Genomic DNA, 15,987 nt, shown 5'->3' on the forward strand with positions numbered 1-15,987 from the left:
TTTCACTGGTGCTAATTTCAAAATGGTCATAGCATTAGAAAATAAGTCAAACAACATAAAACTAAGTCAATATTACTATGCCAGCCATACAGCTAATACACATCCAGGTACACCCCTTCCCATTGCACCCAATAACAAAGTGTGAACTTATTCCTGTCTTGCAGATCATAAACTTAAAGGTCAAAGACTCAAGCCCTAAATCCCCTGGCAAATTAATCAGCCTCTGCCATGATTTCCATGCATACAAGAAAAAACACAAATATGTTCCTGAATCAGTAAGTTCGTGGTACAAAATACCAAAAAAAAAAAAAAAAAAAAAATCTAGGTATGTAAAGCAGAAATGGATTTAACACAAGGAATAAGATGATTTCAAGATCACATGAAGAAGTTGGTTCTGAATGAATGATCCCCTGGTTCCTAGGAATAGGTCACTGAGCAACACAAAACTGATGTACCTGAGATGCAAATGATGCTACTGGAATTGTTGAACTCAAGAAACCCAGCAGGTACCAGATGGTGGTGGCAGTGCACGAAGGCCTTTAATCCCAGCACTTGGGAGGCAGAAGCAGGCGGATCTCTGTTGTGAGCTCCAGCCTGGTCTACAGAGTCCCAGGGCAGGCTCCAAAGCTACACAAAGAAATCCTGTCTCAAGAAAAAGAAAGAGAGAGAGGGAGGGAGGAAGGGAGGGGGAGAGAGTGAGAGAGAGTGAGAGAGAGAGAGAGAGAGAGAGGGAGAGAGAGAGAGAGAGAGAGAGAGAGAGAGAGAGAGAGAGAGAGAGAGAGAGAAGAAAGAAAGGAAGAGAGAATCCCAGCAGGAAGTCAACATTACTGCCTCTGGAAGGGGACACGGGGCTCACACTCTTAGCATCCAGGAAGCTGAAAACACACTGTCAAAGCTACAGGGAAGCCTCCAATCTCTACAACATCAGTAGGTACCAGAGAGCAGCAAAGAGAGGAGAAAAATGGCCTGTCGCTCATTTCTGCCTCGATGTCCCCACAAATGGGGAGATGGTCCTAATTCATATCTAGCAGCAAGAGACCAGGAGCAGACTTCTGCTCTGCAGCTAATAAAGTCCAGGAAAGCAACCTGAAGCAGCCCAAAGGATGAACTGGCAGCCCAAGGTCTCACCTCATGCTACTCCCCGTTATTGTGCCACCTGAAAGGCAGCCATGCAAAGGAAAGAACAGCACCAGGCACACAAAAGTGCACCCAGCTCCTGGGAAAAAATTCACTTCTTCATAAGCTGCCTCCTGTCCCTAAATTTCCTCCTTACCATACTCTATGGTCACCAGCCAATGGATCAAATCCCAAGCTCTGTACAGAACTAAAACTGTGGTTAAACATATTCATATCATAGCAAAGTATCTAACTGAAGATTCCCTTGTAAACCAGTGGTAGCAAACATCTTTACACAGAAGAATTTTTAAAAACAACACTGAAACCACATGTGAAACCTCAACAAAAGCAGAAAAGCAGGCCAGAGACAGTGTATGTATCGAGCACACTCTGCCTTAAGAGTTAACTTCTGTTTCCTCATTTAACACTTGCATTATTAGCGCTTCATTGGGCGGTTTTCGTATTTGTTTTGCAGCGCTAGGGATAGAACCCAGGACCTCACATGCACTAGGCAAATGCTCTAACACTGAGTTATGGTCCATCCCTCTCACACTAGCCCTTTTCTAGAGGAACAGTTAGTCCTAGGTCACTCAAGTTCACACTAGAGGCTGCAGAGGTTAAATGACTTTCTCAGGGTCACATAGCACACAATGACAGAGCTGGTGAGACTTCCCCAGGCCCAGCTCTCAAACCACCATGGTCCTCCCACTCTGTTTTTGAATTACAAGTAGAAGCAAGGCTAGCCAGACACAGACTGTACCCCCAAAGGGCTCTCTGCCACTCCAGGAAGCCGACTAGAAAGTCCATTGTTCCAGACCAGACCTTTAAGCACAGCCAAGTGCATCCCCAAAGGCTATCTCTGTCCTATGTCTTCCTTTGGCAAGGTCTGTTTGCCTTCATTGTGTTGTTATTGTTGTTGTTTTGTTTTTTTGAGACAGGCTTTCTCTGTGTAGCCTGGGCTGTCCTAGAAGCTACTCTGTAGACCAGGGCTGTGACTAGTAGACAAACTCAGGACCCACCTGCCTTCTGACTCCTGAGTACTGGGATTAAAGGCATGTGCCACCACCTCCTGGCTTTCTTTTACTTTTTTTCTTTTTGTGGTTTGTTTTTGTTTTGCTGCTTTGCCTTCAAATGGACATTTTTAACAAATGACCCTCTGTGATCACCTCCTCTGAGAGCTTAATAAAAGGCCACATGACAGAAGATGTAAGCAGGGAAAGCTAATTACTACTTCCTAGACTGGCGTGGATTAGCAGATTAAACCCTTGGCTTCACGGAAAACAGCCCGCCTGAGAAAACAGCCACATCACAGGCATGCTACTGAATTCCTCACCCACTGAATTCTACTGTAGGTTCTACTACACTGCATTCATAGGATCCCTTAACACCGCTCTCCCATGTAAACTGAGGATTCTACTCAAATGACACTAGCAAGTGACCTTGAGGAAGCTATTAAGTACCAACAGTTAAAACCTGTTAGCCCAGTGCATCTGAAAGGCTGGTGATTCTCCCTATTCTTCTTCACCCACCTCTACCCCCAGGATATGTGGCAATAATGTCTAGAGACATTTTGGTCTTCACAACTGGAGGATGGTGCCAGTATCTATTGGGCAGAGGTCAGGATAGTTGCAACACACAGAACAGCTGCCCACAGAGAAGTATCCATCTCAAACATAAACAGTGCCTGGTACAGAAATCCTGCTCTAAGTTACTGGGTAATGGGTTCAACTAATGAATGTACAGTATGGGGTCAAAAGCTCGCAAGTGCGTTAGGAAGCAAAATATGTCTGCTCAAACCAGTGAAAGCTACTACTTAAGTAATCCCAGGAAACTAGATGCCTTAGCTATTTGAACTTAATTGAGCTGTTTTTCCCCATTAAAGCTGCTGAAGGTCACACAGTTATGAAGGAGAGCTAACAACAAACATAGCCCACCTGAGCCTTGAACCCTCCCAGTGCCCACCCTCCCAAGACATCCACCATGTCTAGGAAGGCAGGAACCTGTCTACAGCTCAGAGTAATTGGGTACACAGGTGTATGTTACAGCAAGTAAAGGAAGAACAAACAGTAGCTACGCCTACCAGTTCCATGGGACAGCTATTGCTCCACTGTTCCTGTCTCATGCAGGTACCTCATCAAGAAGTCAGGTTCAGAAGCTCTCTGATCATCTCCAGTACTTCCTCTAACTGGAGCCACATTCTCCTAGACCAGCTTCCCACAATACCACCCACACATATCTTTCCACAGCTTAGAGATAATAAACTCACTGAGGTTGTAGAGAGCAGAATGCAGGAGGGTGAGGGGTCAGACAAGGAATAAGATGGTATGGCCTGGCCTGGGATCCCCATAGGATCAGTTCTAGCCCTGGTCCACCCTGCACAAACACTGTTGCAGTCTACAGTACTCTGAGCACCTGGGCTAGGCTCTGGGCTGCATTCTTGAACATTCTCTGTGCTATACTTACTTGTCCGTGTTCAGTGTGTGTCCCACTGACCCTGTCCCTCAAAGTAACTCGAGGGTGGAGCTCTGCTCTAAGACTTTGAGACCCTAGAAAGGGGAAGGGGACCACTAGGCCCAGTGCACTGCCATATCACTTTGATTCATTTGTTTTTATGTCCCACCTGCTTCAGTGTGGCTCCCTATAACAGTGTCAGAGCTGGATAAAGATAAATAGGCAGGAACCAAGGAATAAGAGGGTCAGAAACTGAAAAATGAAGGTATTTCCCCCAAAGGGGAAGAGGCCTCAACAGACAACTTAACTCTACCTTTTCCTTATAAGACAAAGGTAGTAATAAATCAGGGGACAGCCATGATCACCCCTAACAGCTGATATGTAAAGTCATCTGTGCTGGATAGTTTTATGTCAACTTGACACAAGCTAAAGTCAGCTAAGAGGAGGGAACCTCAATTAAGAAAATGTCTCCATAATATCTATCTTTAGGGCATTTTCTTAACTAGTGACTGATTGGGGAGGACCTAGCCCATTGTGGGTAGTGCTATCCCTGGGCTGGTGCACCTCGGTCTATAAGAAAGTAGGCTGATCAAGTCATGTTAAGCAAGCCAGTAAGCAGTAGCCCCCGCCACCGCCACCGCCACCGCCACCGCCACCGCCACCGCCACCGCCACCGCCACATCAGCTCCTGCCTCCAGGATCCTGCCCTATTTGAGTTCCTGTACTAAATTCCTTCAATGATGAACAGTGATAAGGAAGTGTAAGCCAAATAAACCCTTTCCTCCCCAACTTGCTTTTGGCCATGGTGTTTCATCACAGCAATAGTAACCCTAATGAAGACATCATCCATGTGTTAGAATCTGCACTAAACCTTGCACATATTAACCCACTTAATCCCACAACCACAATTGGGCTTTTCACTCCAATCCTGGGGAAAATGAGCTGAGACAGCAAACACCCTGATGACAGGGATAACAGAGATGAGTAAAGAGAACCAATGACACACCAGGCACCCAGTACCCTCTCTCAGTACTCTGCTGGGGATCCAGAAACCTCAGTGAGGGTAAATGATGTTTAAGGTCACATAGCTAGGATGTGACCTGTAAACCAAGCTGTTCCCATTATGCTACTTCACCTCCATTTCAAAAAAGGTTTGCTAAGAATCCCTGTCTCCTAAGTGACTGAAAACCTGTCTCCTTTCCCCTTTCCCCTCTGAGACTGGTCTGAGGAATCACATAAGGCACTCTGGAAAACTGCAAACACTCATCCAAAATAACAGGAACCAGCCAGCTACACAGATGAGATCCCCAGCATGGGATGCCTCAGAAAGACTCTGACACACAAGGGCTCCCTAAGGCTCCCAAAGGCAATCACTGACTACCAAGTTCTGTGACCAGGACTCCACTGGAGGTGCAGGGTACCCGCCAGCTGGCACATCAAGAACAAAGGTGTCCCCAGAAGACTGCATGACATGTGAAGAGCACTCACTCAGGACTGGTCTTAGGCTGATGGGGGACACTCCACATTTGTCTGATGAAGCAACTGGGGAACTCTAGGTTACTACAAGTTCCCAGACCCAGATGTCTCTGGCTGACACCAAGAACTGCAAATTCTAACACTGACTTGCTAGAAACATGTGCTATATGATCCCACCTGCCAAGCTCATAGGCCAAAAACCTCCAAAGAAAAAAATATGGGGCTGATTATAGTTCTATACATATGATCCGCAGTCTCCACACCCTTATGCAGAGCATCTCACAGTTTCTGTAACTGGTTGGGGTATCCCAAACCCAGATTATAAACTCACCCGCCTTCATGACCTAAGATCATGTCTATCACCCTGTGACTCCCAGACGACCTGTCTAGAACAGAGCCTTAGACAGACTCTTGCTAAATAAATGCATAACAACACAAACAAGAAGCAAAAATGGAAGCAACTCTCCTCCCAGGGCTCTAGAGGACACACAGGAAGCCCAGTAGGCTTGTTGGGGGCCTGGGTGACAAGGCACTAAAGGAAGGGTGCACATGGCAGGATCCACACAATAAGAATCGTGTGGCTGCAGGGTGGCCACGGCACATGCCTCAACAGCAGGGCCAAGGCCAGAACACATGAAAAGGCCCAGGCAGGTGCCCTGGAAGTATGACTGGAGCACTTGGAAATGCCAGCCCCAGTGTCTGCCACTAGGAGAAGTATTAGAAACAGAGTTGCTAATGCTGGTACCACTCTCAACAGCATCCTTTTGCCTGACCCAAGAAACTGAAGTAATTAGTGAATGGCAAAGTAAGGGTAATAACCACCTGTGGGCGACCCCACCCACAAAAGGCAGGAGGCCAAGAAGCAACAAAGAATGTTCAAGTGAGCCAAGGACACAGAAGCAGGAGATGGCAGTGAGAAGCCAGCCAGCTGATTCAGTAGCAGACATGGCCACACGCTACTCCACGGTACTCCGAGGCACAGGGGAAAAGCACAACCGTCTGTAGGACACAGCTCTTAATAATGCACAGGAGACACACTACAGTTAGAGCAGGAAGCACAAGGCAACAGGTCTGCATCTGATGCCCTAGCTCTGCTCCAAATAGCCAAAGTGTTACCTTGTAAAGAAGTGACTGAATGGCTGGAATAGTTTCAATTTCTTCCCCTCCTCAGTCTCAGCAACACAATCCTGCTGGTGTAAGTCACTGGTTTCCTTGATGGAGCTCAGAGTGACATCAATAAACTGTGGGTCATCATCATTCTCTAGGGTCACAATGGCGCTGGAATTGCTTGTGACCATGAGGTCCAAGATGTCCTCATTGCTGACCGACAATGTAGTTGACAGCTCTGTGCCGAGACTAGATACACTGCAGACAGAGACATTGTCACTTCGGCTCAGGGCTTTGGAGGTGGGGCTATAGAGTTTCACTGAGTCATAGCCTGTCCTGGGAAATGTAGAAGACTTCCGCACAACTTGCTCCTGTTCACTGCTGGTGGGAGCCGAGGGTGCACAGGACGGCAGGGGGCATGCACTCTGGAAGGCCCGCTCAGGGATGACCTCTGACTCAGACTGCTTTCTCTTCACGTGGACCACACTGCAGGGGACAGGCTCCGGGTTGCCAATCTCCAGGGTAGGAATGCCTGAGTCTACTGACTGAAGGCTGTGTCGATCTTCCAAAGTACCAAGTTTTAGTGTGGGTCCATAGTCAGGCACTGAAAGGGATATGGGTGCCTTAACACTCAGGTGTTGCAGGTCCTGAAGGGAATCTCCTGGCCGACCATCTAGAATGCCCATCAATGCTACACCATTCATAGAGGTGGAAAGGTTTCCATCAGTCATCTTGGTCCAAGAAGAAACTAGAGAAATACAGACATGGAAATTAAAAACAGGTATATAAATCCAAAGATACCATTCTTCGGGCATCTTTGGACACACAGCTCCAAAGGTTGGGTTGTCTTGCTAAAAAGGATACCTTTGAAAAAGTCCTACAAGTTGTGTATGGTGGCACATACTTGTAAAACCAGTGCTGGGAGACTTAGGCAAGAAGCTTGTGAATTTGAAACCAGCCTGTGTGATAACCCATGTCAAAAAGAATTAAAGAAAATGTCCTATACATTCAAGTTCTGAGGCCCAGAGCAAGAGTTTGAACACATTCTCATGACATGAACTAGCTGGACATAACCCACACACAAGATCACCTAGGGAAAGTAACCAGTGTCATCCTCAGCTCCATCACCCCAGTCACATCTCTGGCATCCAGGCCAGCAATGGAGGCCCAAGATCTGTGCTGGGTAGGAAGGAAATGTTCTTGTGGGAATACGCTACAATCTGGATCTTGTATGCCCACATGTTGAATGCTTGGTCCCAAGACTTCCGTGCAACTAGAGGATGGTGGAGCCTTTAGGAGGTTGGATGAAGTTAGATCATTGGAGGTATACCCCTAAAGTTCATATTTAGACCCCAAGCCCTTCCTTTTGATTGCCTTGTTTCCTGGATGCCATGAAGTAACCAGGATTCTTCACCTGCTCCTGTTATGACATTGTGTGCTTCCCTGGGCCCAAAGCAACAAGGCCAAAGGACATGGACTGAGGAAATCTCTGAAACAAGCCTTCCATTCTTACAAGTTGTTTATCTCAGACATTCTGTCACTGTGGTACAATGATAATACAGGGGACAAACTATAAATGGGATACCTCTGACGAAAAGATGTGAATTAGGGCTGCGATGGGAATAGGGCTCAGCAGTGGCACTTGGCTAGAATGAGCAAAGCCATGGGCTCAATCCTAGTCATTAGCTTGGTTTTTATGCTGTCTCACAACTTCATAAGAGAAAAAACGGCAAAGGGAATTACACACACACAAACACGCCATCTGCAGTAAGACTGCCCAAGTGTACCCCCAACTGGCCATACCTTTCCACAGCACTACCATGCTCACTCAGTCCATGACAGGGCATGCTATTCCTTTACAACAGAAGCCAAGCACTCAGAACAGTTCAAGGTCAGACTTAGCTAGAGAGGTAGGATTTGGGGTCAAGAGGGAAGGTCATGCCTAGTTTTAATTGGCTTGGAACAGGCTCCTTAAACTCAGGACAGGAGGCTAATTCAGTGAAGATATGTTAATAGTAGAAGAGCAAAGGCCAATGCTTGAGAGAAGAGTCTAAAGCACTGGCCACACACATACCTCAAAAGCCATGTCCAGAGTTCTCTGGCCAGAGAGGCAGGCACAAGCCAGGAGAAAATGTCAGTCTGAGGAACACAGTCCCTAGCACATTGTCAACCCTCACCTGTGAAAGGTTACCTTCTTGTTTTCTTTTAAAATGTCAAAACTAAAGAGATCAGATGGTACACTGTAACCCGACTACAGAGTAGAGCACAAGGACCAGAACTCCAGACTCCAGCCACTCCTGGACTGTAACCCCACTTACGGACAACCTTGGACAAATTAAGTACCAAGGAAAGTGATGAATGGGCAGCTGGCCCGGGGGTGGGGGGTGGGGGTGGGGTGTGGGGTGGGGTGTGTGAAGCTGCTACCATCAAACAAGAAGCTGCTGAAGGCTCCAAGGCACAGCAGACACAGCAGTTCACCTGCTAGGGGTGAGCCTAGCTCTACAAAGAGCCTCCTGCAGCCCTCAGGAAGCCAGTCCCCTTAAACGCAGCAAGCGAACTGATAAAAACCAAAAGGGGGAAGGGAGGTAATCTCCCCCTCCCAGAAACTGAAGGAGTCCGGCAGACAGAGCAGCGAAGAACAAAAATAGAAAGAGGAGGGAGTGAATGGAAAGGTGAAATTCGGAAATAGACTGAACCACAGAAAACTACAGTCCTGAAAGTAAGGTTCATTTAACTCCAGAGTTGTACTGACTGATAACCCATTTTTCTTACAAGTCAGAACCGCAGTGCACCACATCACAAGAAAAACACAGGCAAATTTAGTTTGTTACAGAAACAAAATTATATACAGGCTGAAAATAAGTTTTTAAACCCACAGACAAAACTTCGGTTCATTCTCCACAAGGATCTGGGCATCACTTCAGCAGGAGTTGAACACCTTTTCATTGTCATGGCTCACACCGCCCTGATGTCCACCCTGAGTCCAGCAGCCATGTACCCCTCAAGGACATCGAGCACCATCTCTGTGTTCCCTGCTGTTGGGAAACCTAACCAATTGTTGTTAAGAAACAAGAATCATAGCCTGGCAGTGGTGCCCCACGCCTTTAATCCCAGCACTTGGAAGGCAGAGGAAGGCGGATCTCTGAGTTCGAGGCCAGCCTGATCTACAAAGTGAGTACCAGGACAGCAAGGACTAAACAAAGAAACCCTGTCTTGAAAGAGAAAGAGAGAGAGAGAGAGAGAGAGAGAGAGAGAGAGAGAGAGAGAGAGAGAGAGAGAGAATAAGAATCACAAGGAGTTGGGGATTTAGCTCAGTAGCAGAGGCTTGCCTAGCAAGCACAAGGCCCCGGGTTCGGTCCTCAGCTGGGGGGTGGGGGGGTGGAGAATCACAAAAAGTAGATTCAAACATATGCAAATTGGAAGTTGCACTCTTTTTAACTAAAGCAAAAATACAATAAAAAACATTTTATCACATAGTTAAGAGCTAATCTTGGTCAAAGGCAAAGGTTACTAGATATTAAAACACCATCAGCCTCCAACAGATCAAATTGGCACAAAGCCTTGGTCAAAGGGGGAAATCTTTACATGCACAGCTGAAATTCTGGCTCTGCCGCTTACCAGCTGGGGTGACCTCAGGAGAGGTGCTTAACCTTTCTGAGCCTCAACTTCCGGCCTCCCCAGCAATGAACCCCGGCAATACTATACTACAGACTGGTCTGAAGACAAAAGAAACAAGAGGTGTGGTGAAGCAGGACACCTGACCTCACAGGTGCTTGCTCCATAGACATATTTCCTTGTTTTCTAGCCACATCTGGCCAAAGTGCCTACAAGAGATGCTGTTCAACTGTTAACAAGAGAATCTGCTCCTAGAGTGCACAGAAGTCTGTACCTGGGCAAACATAAAGTACCTACTGCTGCCTGTGGGGTGAGAAGCCATCTCATTCAGACAGTGGCATCGTGTTCATAGAACTGGTTCCAAGGTCCCTCCTCCAAACCTAGTCAAGAAGTAGGGAAGAAAGTAGGGCTTTGCGCTCTGAGCCAAGGTGTTCCCTGACCCTGAGGCCTCTTACAGGGAAAAAAAAAAGATAAACTCTGAGGCCTCTGGTGATTCATTAAGCCTCAGGAACACAGTGTCAGTCTTTGAGGAAATAAGCCTAAGGGGAAAGAATGCTCCAGCTTGCAACATACTTGTGCTGCCTGGTCTTATGTCGACACACAAACAATAGTTATCTGAAAGGAGGGAATCTAAAATGAGGAAATGCCTCCATAAGACGTAAGGCATTTTCTTAATTAGTGATTGATGCAGGAGGGCCTAGTGCATTGTGGATGATGCCATCCCTGGGCTGGTGGTCCTGGAAAGCAGGCTGAGCAAGCTAGGGGGAGCAGGCCAATAAATAGCACCCCTTCGTGGTCTCTTCATCAGCTCCTGCCTCCAGGTTCCTGCCCTGTTTGAGTTCCTGTCCTGACTTCTTTCAGCAATATGAAAGTGTAAGCCAAATAAACACTTTCTTCTCCAACTTGCTTTTTGGTCATGATGCTTTGTCACAGCACTAGTAACCCTAATGAAGACAATACTCTAGAAACAACTTCTGCAAAGGGCCAAGGCTACCTGGTCCTTGAGCCCTTCCACCTGGTGCTACCAATGCCATAAAAGCAGAGGTCACACTCCGGACCTCCCACCTTCTGTCAGTGCCCCAGAAAGGGGAAGGCTGCACAAACAAGGCACATGCTTTTGAGACGAGGCTGTAGGTGAACTTTGGAAGCTGGCCTACAGCAAGTGGCCTGCCTCCTAGTCACATGCCTTCTAAACTGAGCCTGAGCCAGAACTCCCCACACTAAGCAGACTCAAAGGCCCTCCTCTCATCTGTCTTCCCCACCTTTCAACACGCGATCCAACTGGGGCCTGCCAGCAAGGTCATCAAGGGCTTTGGAATCCAGCGAGGGGTTGAGGCACAGGGAGCTCCCACCAGCCACCTCCTCCCTCTGCACAGCTCCCCCAACCCTACCCCCCACCCCTGCAAGCCCCTTCAGGAAGCCGTAGAGCTCTTTCTATGCTCTTCTGCCACACCCCACCTAAAATGATGGGATTCTACAACTATTTTCCTGTTTCTTGCCACCAGATTCCCAGACTTCAGAGCAGGAACAGCTCTACTCATTTCTGGATTTCAGCGTCTGGCCACATGCCTACCATGTGGATTAAGGATTTTAAAAAGTACGTGCTGAATTAATTACTAACAGCCAAGTCCTCAAGTGGGAAGATTTCCAGGACGGTCCCATGCGTGCACATTCAACTGAAATCTGGGTTATATTCTAAGAAGCATTTAGCAGGAGCAATACAAGTAGGAAAATCCCACTGAGTCTTGGTAACTGGGCAACCCACCCAGTAACACAGGTTACATGCAGCTCTGACAGTGGGAACCACCATCCAGAAAGTCGGCAAAAGGAAACAATGACCCTATGTTCATCTTCTGACATCTATGTGAGTAACAGCAGAGCGACACAATCTGCCTGCAGCAACCACTCTAGCCTGGGCAGACTCGGGCACTGGCTGAGCCCATCTAGGGAGGAAGAAGCATACTGCCAGGGGCGGCACAAAACGCAGGGTAAACGGTGATTAGTCACCACTTTCCGGACTAGAGAAAAACACACAAGATATGAAGCAGGCGTAAGAGGAAGGCCGTTTTTAACCCGCATAGCAAGACCACGTGAGTTTCATGTGCTCTGCAGGAAGCAAAGAGGAAACTGCCTGAGCATCTGGAACTGCCCAACTGTCACCTCATAGGGCAGTTCTTAGTGTAAGACAAGTGACAAAGAAGAGACTCTACCAGTGATATGGAGAGGGCTATGTGAGACAGTCTAATCCAGAGCAACCACGTGATTTCCTCCTCCCCAAAATCCAAGACTTAGAACATGGCCAGAATCTTCACCAAAAAAAAAAACATTTCTGAAGCCTAGACCAAATGATTTAGTTTTGTCCTCAGAGAAGAAAATCTCCTCTCTGGTGGCTACAGAACAGGCCCTAGCACCATTCCTGGGGACTGCCCCTGACATAAAGGATATGGACCCAAGCAGGCCTTTCTGACCCAGCTCCTCTCTGGATGTTCCTGGGGAAAGGGGCTTCCTGGCACCATCAGCAAGGGAACGCTGCTGTTCTCTCTGACCATCCAAGGACAGGACAATACACCACCTTAGCTGCCACGCCTCCCCTCAGCGCAGCTCTACCTGATTTCCAGGTCCTTATTCTAAGGGCAAAGCACCCACAGCTTATTTCTACTCAGCCATGCCTGGAGTCACATAAATCACAGAGTCAGTACAGGACAGTAGGATCACACCTTTAAAACTAGCACTTAATGCAGACCAGGCTCTGTTCTAGGCTGAACAGGCCCCACCAAGTCTTCTGTATCTAGCACCCACAGCCTTCTTGAGAAAGTCTCTTGGGGTCCCCCGGGTTTCACAGAGTTCTGATGAGGCCTTTAGCTTCCTCACAGAAGCAGTGGCTCCACCAGACTACATCTCAGCCAAGAACACAAGGTGTTCAAGACAAACTAGCTCAGGAAAGGCTAGGAGCAAGGTCTAACCCCAAGGAGACCCACAGACAGGAGTGGTGCATTTGTGTGGATTCCCCTGCACTGCGGAGAGCTCCACAGGAACTAAGGAGACGAGTTTCTCTTTAAGTTCTGACTGGCAGGAAAGACAAAGGGATCAGGAGTCCTAGGTCTCAGGTACCAGAGCATTACCAGTTTACAGGAACAGCCACCTCCCAGAGCCTGCTGGGTACTCAACCTTCATACCCATCTACCGAGAGATACACTAGCAAACCTCAGCTCAAGACTAGGGGCCAGGGATAAGAAAACAGTATGTTAGGCTAGCCTGGATCTGACTCAAGAGTGGGAGCAGCCCCCTGGAAGGCTGATCACTCTCTGCACTGCCACTGTGCAGAATGGAAGTCGATTATAAAAGGACTTTCTTTTTAGATGGGTTATTGGGGCAGGGGGAGCGTGCAAAAACAGTCCTAAAACAATTTCCTAAACTCATACATTCCTCTGGAGGGTGAATGGCAACTTACCTGAGGTTCCCACATTCTGGGTGAACAGTTTCATCCAAGCATATTACAGCACAGCAGGCTTCAAAGCTTGTGGCATTAAACTGTTGAGGGTCCCAAAGGCTCCCTCAAAGCCCTAAAGAACAAACTCTTCACTTACACAGGCCACAGGTGCCATGATTAAAAGGCCTAAAGGAGATACTTTAAATTAAGGGCAGGGAACACATGGAGTGTTCCTTCCTCTCCCAAATGTTTCAGCTACATTTAATGACTAAACAGATGCTTGAGAAGTACTGATGCATCAGGAAGATATGCAGACCCTTCACAAATACAACACAATTTAACCTCTCTAATTCTCTCTCACTATGTACCCCTGGCTGGCCTGGAGCTCAACTAAGTAGACCATGCTGGCCTCAGACTTATGAGATCTGCCTGCTGCTGCCTCCAGAGTCCTGGGAGTAAAGGCGTATTTAATTCTTAATAAAAGAGACCACTCTGCGCACTCACCACGGGCTAGACATTTGAGAGGCCACATGACCTAGTCACAAATATGCCACGTATACCATAGACACTGAAATGTAGCGAAGCAAAGCAATTTGCTCAAAGTTGCACAAGGGAAATTGGATTCAGGCCAGGTATGACATCAAAGCCCCACACATGACCTACTGAAATACTTAAGAATACAAGTCCTCAACTTTGTGATAATAAACTGAATGCTTAACAACTTTTACCTTTTTTTTTTTTTTTTTTTTTTTTTTTTGGTTTTTCAAGATGGAGTTCCAGGGTTCCTCTGGCTGCCCCGGAACTCACTTTGTAGACTAGGCTAGCCTTGAACTCACTGAGGCCTCTGCCTCTCCAGTGCTGGGATTAAAGGCATGCACCACCACCACCCAGCTAACTTTTACCATTTTATATGTTAGATTTCAACAGAAATGGATTTTTAAAATTATTTTATGTGAATGAGTATTTTGCCTCCATGTACGTCTGTGCACCAGGTGTGTGCCTGGTGCCTACTAAGGTCAGAAGAGCACACCGGATGCCCTAGAACTGGAGTTCCACAGGTGGTTGTGAGCTGCCATATGGGTGTTGGGAATTGAACCTGGGCCCTCTTGAAGAGCAACAAATGTTCGTAAGTGCTGAGTCATCTCTCCAGCCCCAAAAACTTTTTAAAATAGGGACAGCAAGATGGTTCAGTGGGTAAAGGCACTTGCTGCACATGCCCAGCAACTTGAATTCCATCTCTAGAACCCTCCTAATGGTAGAAAGAGAGAACTGACTCCATAAGTTGTCCTCCAACCTTCACACACACAGCATGGGCATGCCCAACCACACACATATCACAGCAAACACAACAATAATAAAAATTTATAAAAGTTTTTAGGATCAGAGAGATGGATCAGTTGGTAAAGGTGCTTGCTGCCAAGCCTAATGACCTGAGTTCAATCCACAGGACCCGGAAATAGGAGAAAACTGACTTAAAAGTTGTCCTCAGACCTATACACACACACACACACACACAAACACACACATACACACACACACACAAATAAGTAAATGAATGTAATTTTACAAGATAGTTTTAAAGTAAGTAATGTGGGAAGAGCTACAGACTCTGGAGTAGACTTCCTGGATTCAAATCCCAGCTCCTCCACTGGCCAGTTGTGTGACTTTGAATTAATTTAACTTCATATGCCTCAGTTCCACTGCAAAATGAAGTCAATACTGGCCTCTATCTTACCAGGCAATTAGCAAGATTAGGGGAAGAAAGCCACATAATGCCTTTAGAACCATTCCTGGCATGAGCTAAGCCTTAGAAGATCTTGGCTAGTGTTATTCTTGGCACAGAGGTGGACAGCCAACTCAGGTCCACTATTTTAACATCTTTGCATTAGAAAGTCCAGACACAGGGGACTGGAGAGATAGATCAGCTGTTAAGATCGCTGGTTGCTCTTCCAAAAGACCAGGGTTCAATTCCAAGCACCCACACAGCAGCCTACAACTGTCTAACTTGAGTTCCAGAGAATCCAACATCCTCAAACAGTACACAAGCAGGCAAAGCACCAACTGCACATAAAAAAAATAAGATAAAAATAAAGGAAAGGAAGAAAGCCCAGACACAGCCACTCTGTGTGCACAGGGCCTGGCTGTGCAGCTTCTCACACATGCTATGTGACACTGACTGAACTCTGGGTCTCAATTATCCCAAGTAAAAAATGAAATTAGTCAAACTGAGCTACTTCTGAGAGCTTTCCAGCTCAACAGTCTCAGTACTCCTGGCTGAAGACACTTTCTTTATATCCAGTCCTAAAGCAAATGTCGGGAGACTACACATACTCAATTTCCTAAACTCTTTTATGTATGAATGTCTATTCTGACAAATCCTCTCCAAGGTCTCAGGACCCCACATCATGTGGCAAATATGCTCAGTGCTGAGGCTGAGAATACGAAGTTAAGGGTCTCTAAGCCATGGGGTGTCAGACTTTAAGGCAAGGCTCCCTGAAGTCATGTCCTACTCACTGTTAGAGAGGCTTACACAAGGAGAGAACGGGTCCTGGTGGAGGAGGGGAAGCCAACATGGGAGACAGGGAACTCACTCTCTGTAGAACAGGGTCAGGGCTAAGTGAAGGTGCTAAGGAGACACAGATCCCCAGGAGCCAAGGGAGTTGCTGAATGTGAGGAGATGGGCTGAGGGCAGAGTATAAAAACTCTGCTGCCCCCAAAGAAAGCAAGCCTAACTCATGTAAGAGAAGTGCTAAGCAAACACACACCAGGGCCTGCTGGGGCCACTGAGGACA

At 47.0% G+C, this 15,987-nt stretch overlaps 1 protein-coding gene across 1 annotated transcript in view; it reads right to left on the bottom strand.

Annotated features, from left to right (window-relative positions):
- Tbc1d14 (TBC1 domain family member 14) overlaps positions 1 to 15,987 on the bottom strand; it is a 93,953-nt gene that overhangs the window by 71,979 nt on the left and 5,987 nt on the right. Inside the window, exon 3 of the mRNA XM_059275766.1 lies at positions 6,160 to 6,898. Coding sequence (XP_059131749.1) covers positions 6,160 to 6,898 — 739 coding nt within the window. The remainder of the gene's footprint in view (positions 1 to 6,159; positions 6,899 to 15,987) is intronic.

Source organism: Peromyscus eremicus, chromosome 10, assembly GCF_949786415.1.
Source record: "Peromyscus eremicus chromosome 10, PerEre_H2_v1, whole genome shotgun sequence".
NCBI lineage: Eukaryota > Metazoa > Chordata > Mammalia > Rodentia > Cricetidae > Peromyscus > Peromyscus eremicus.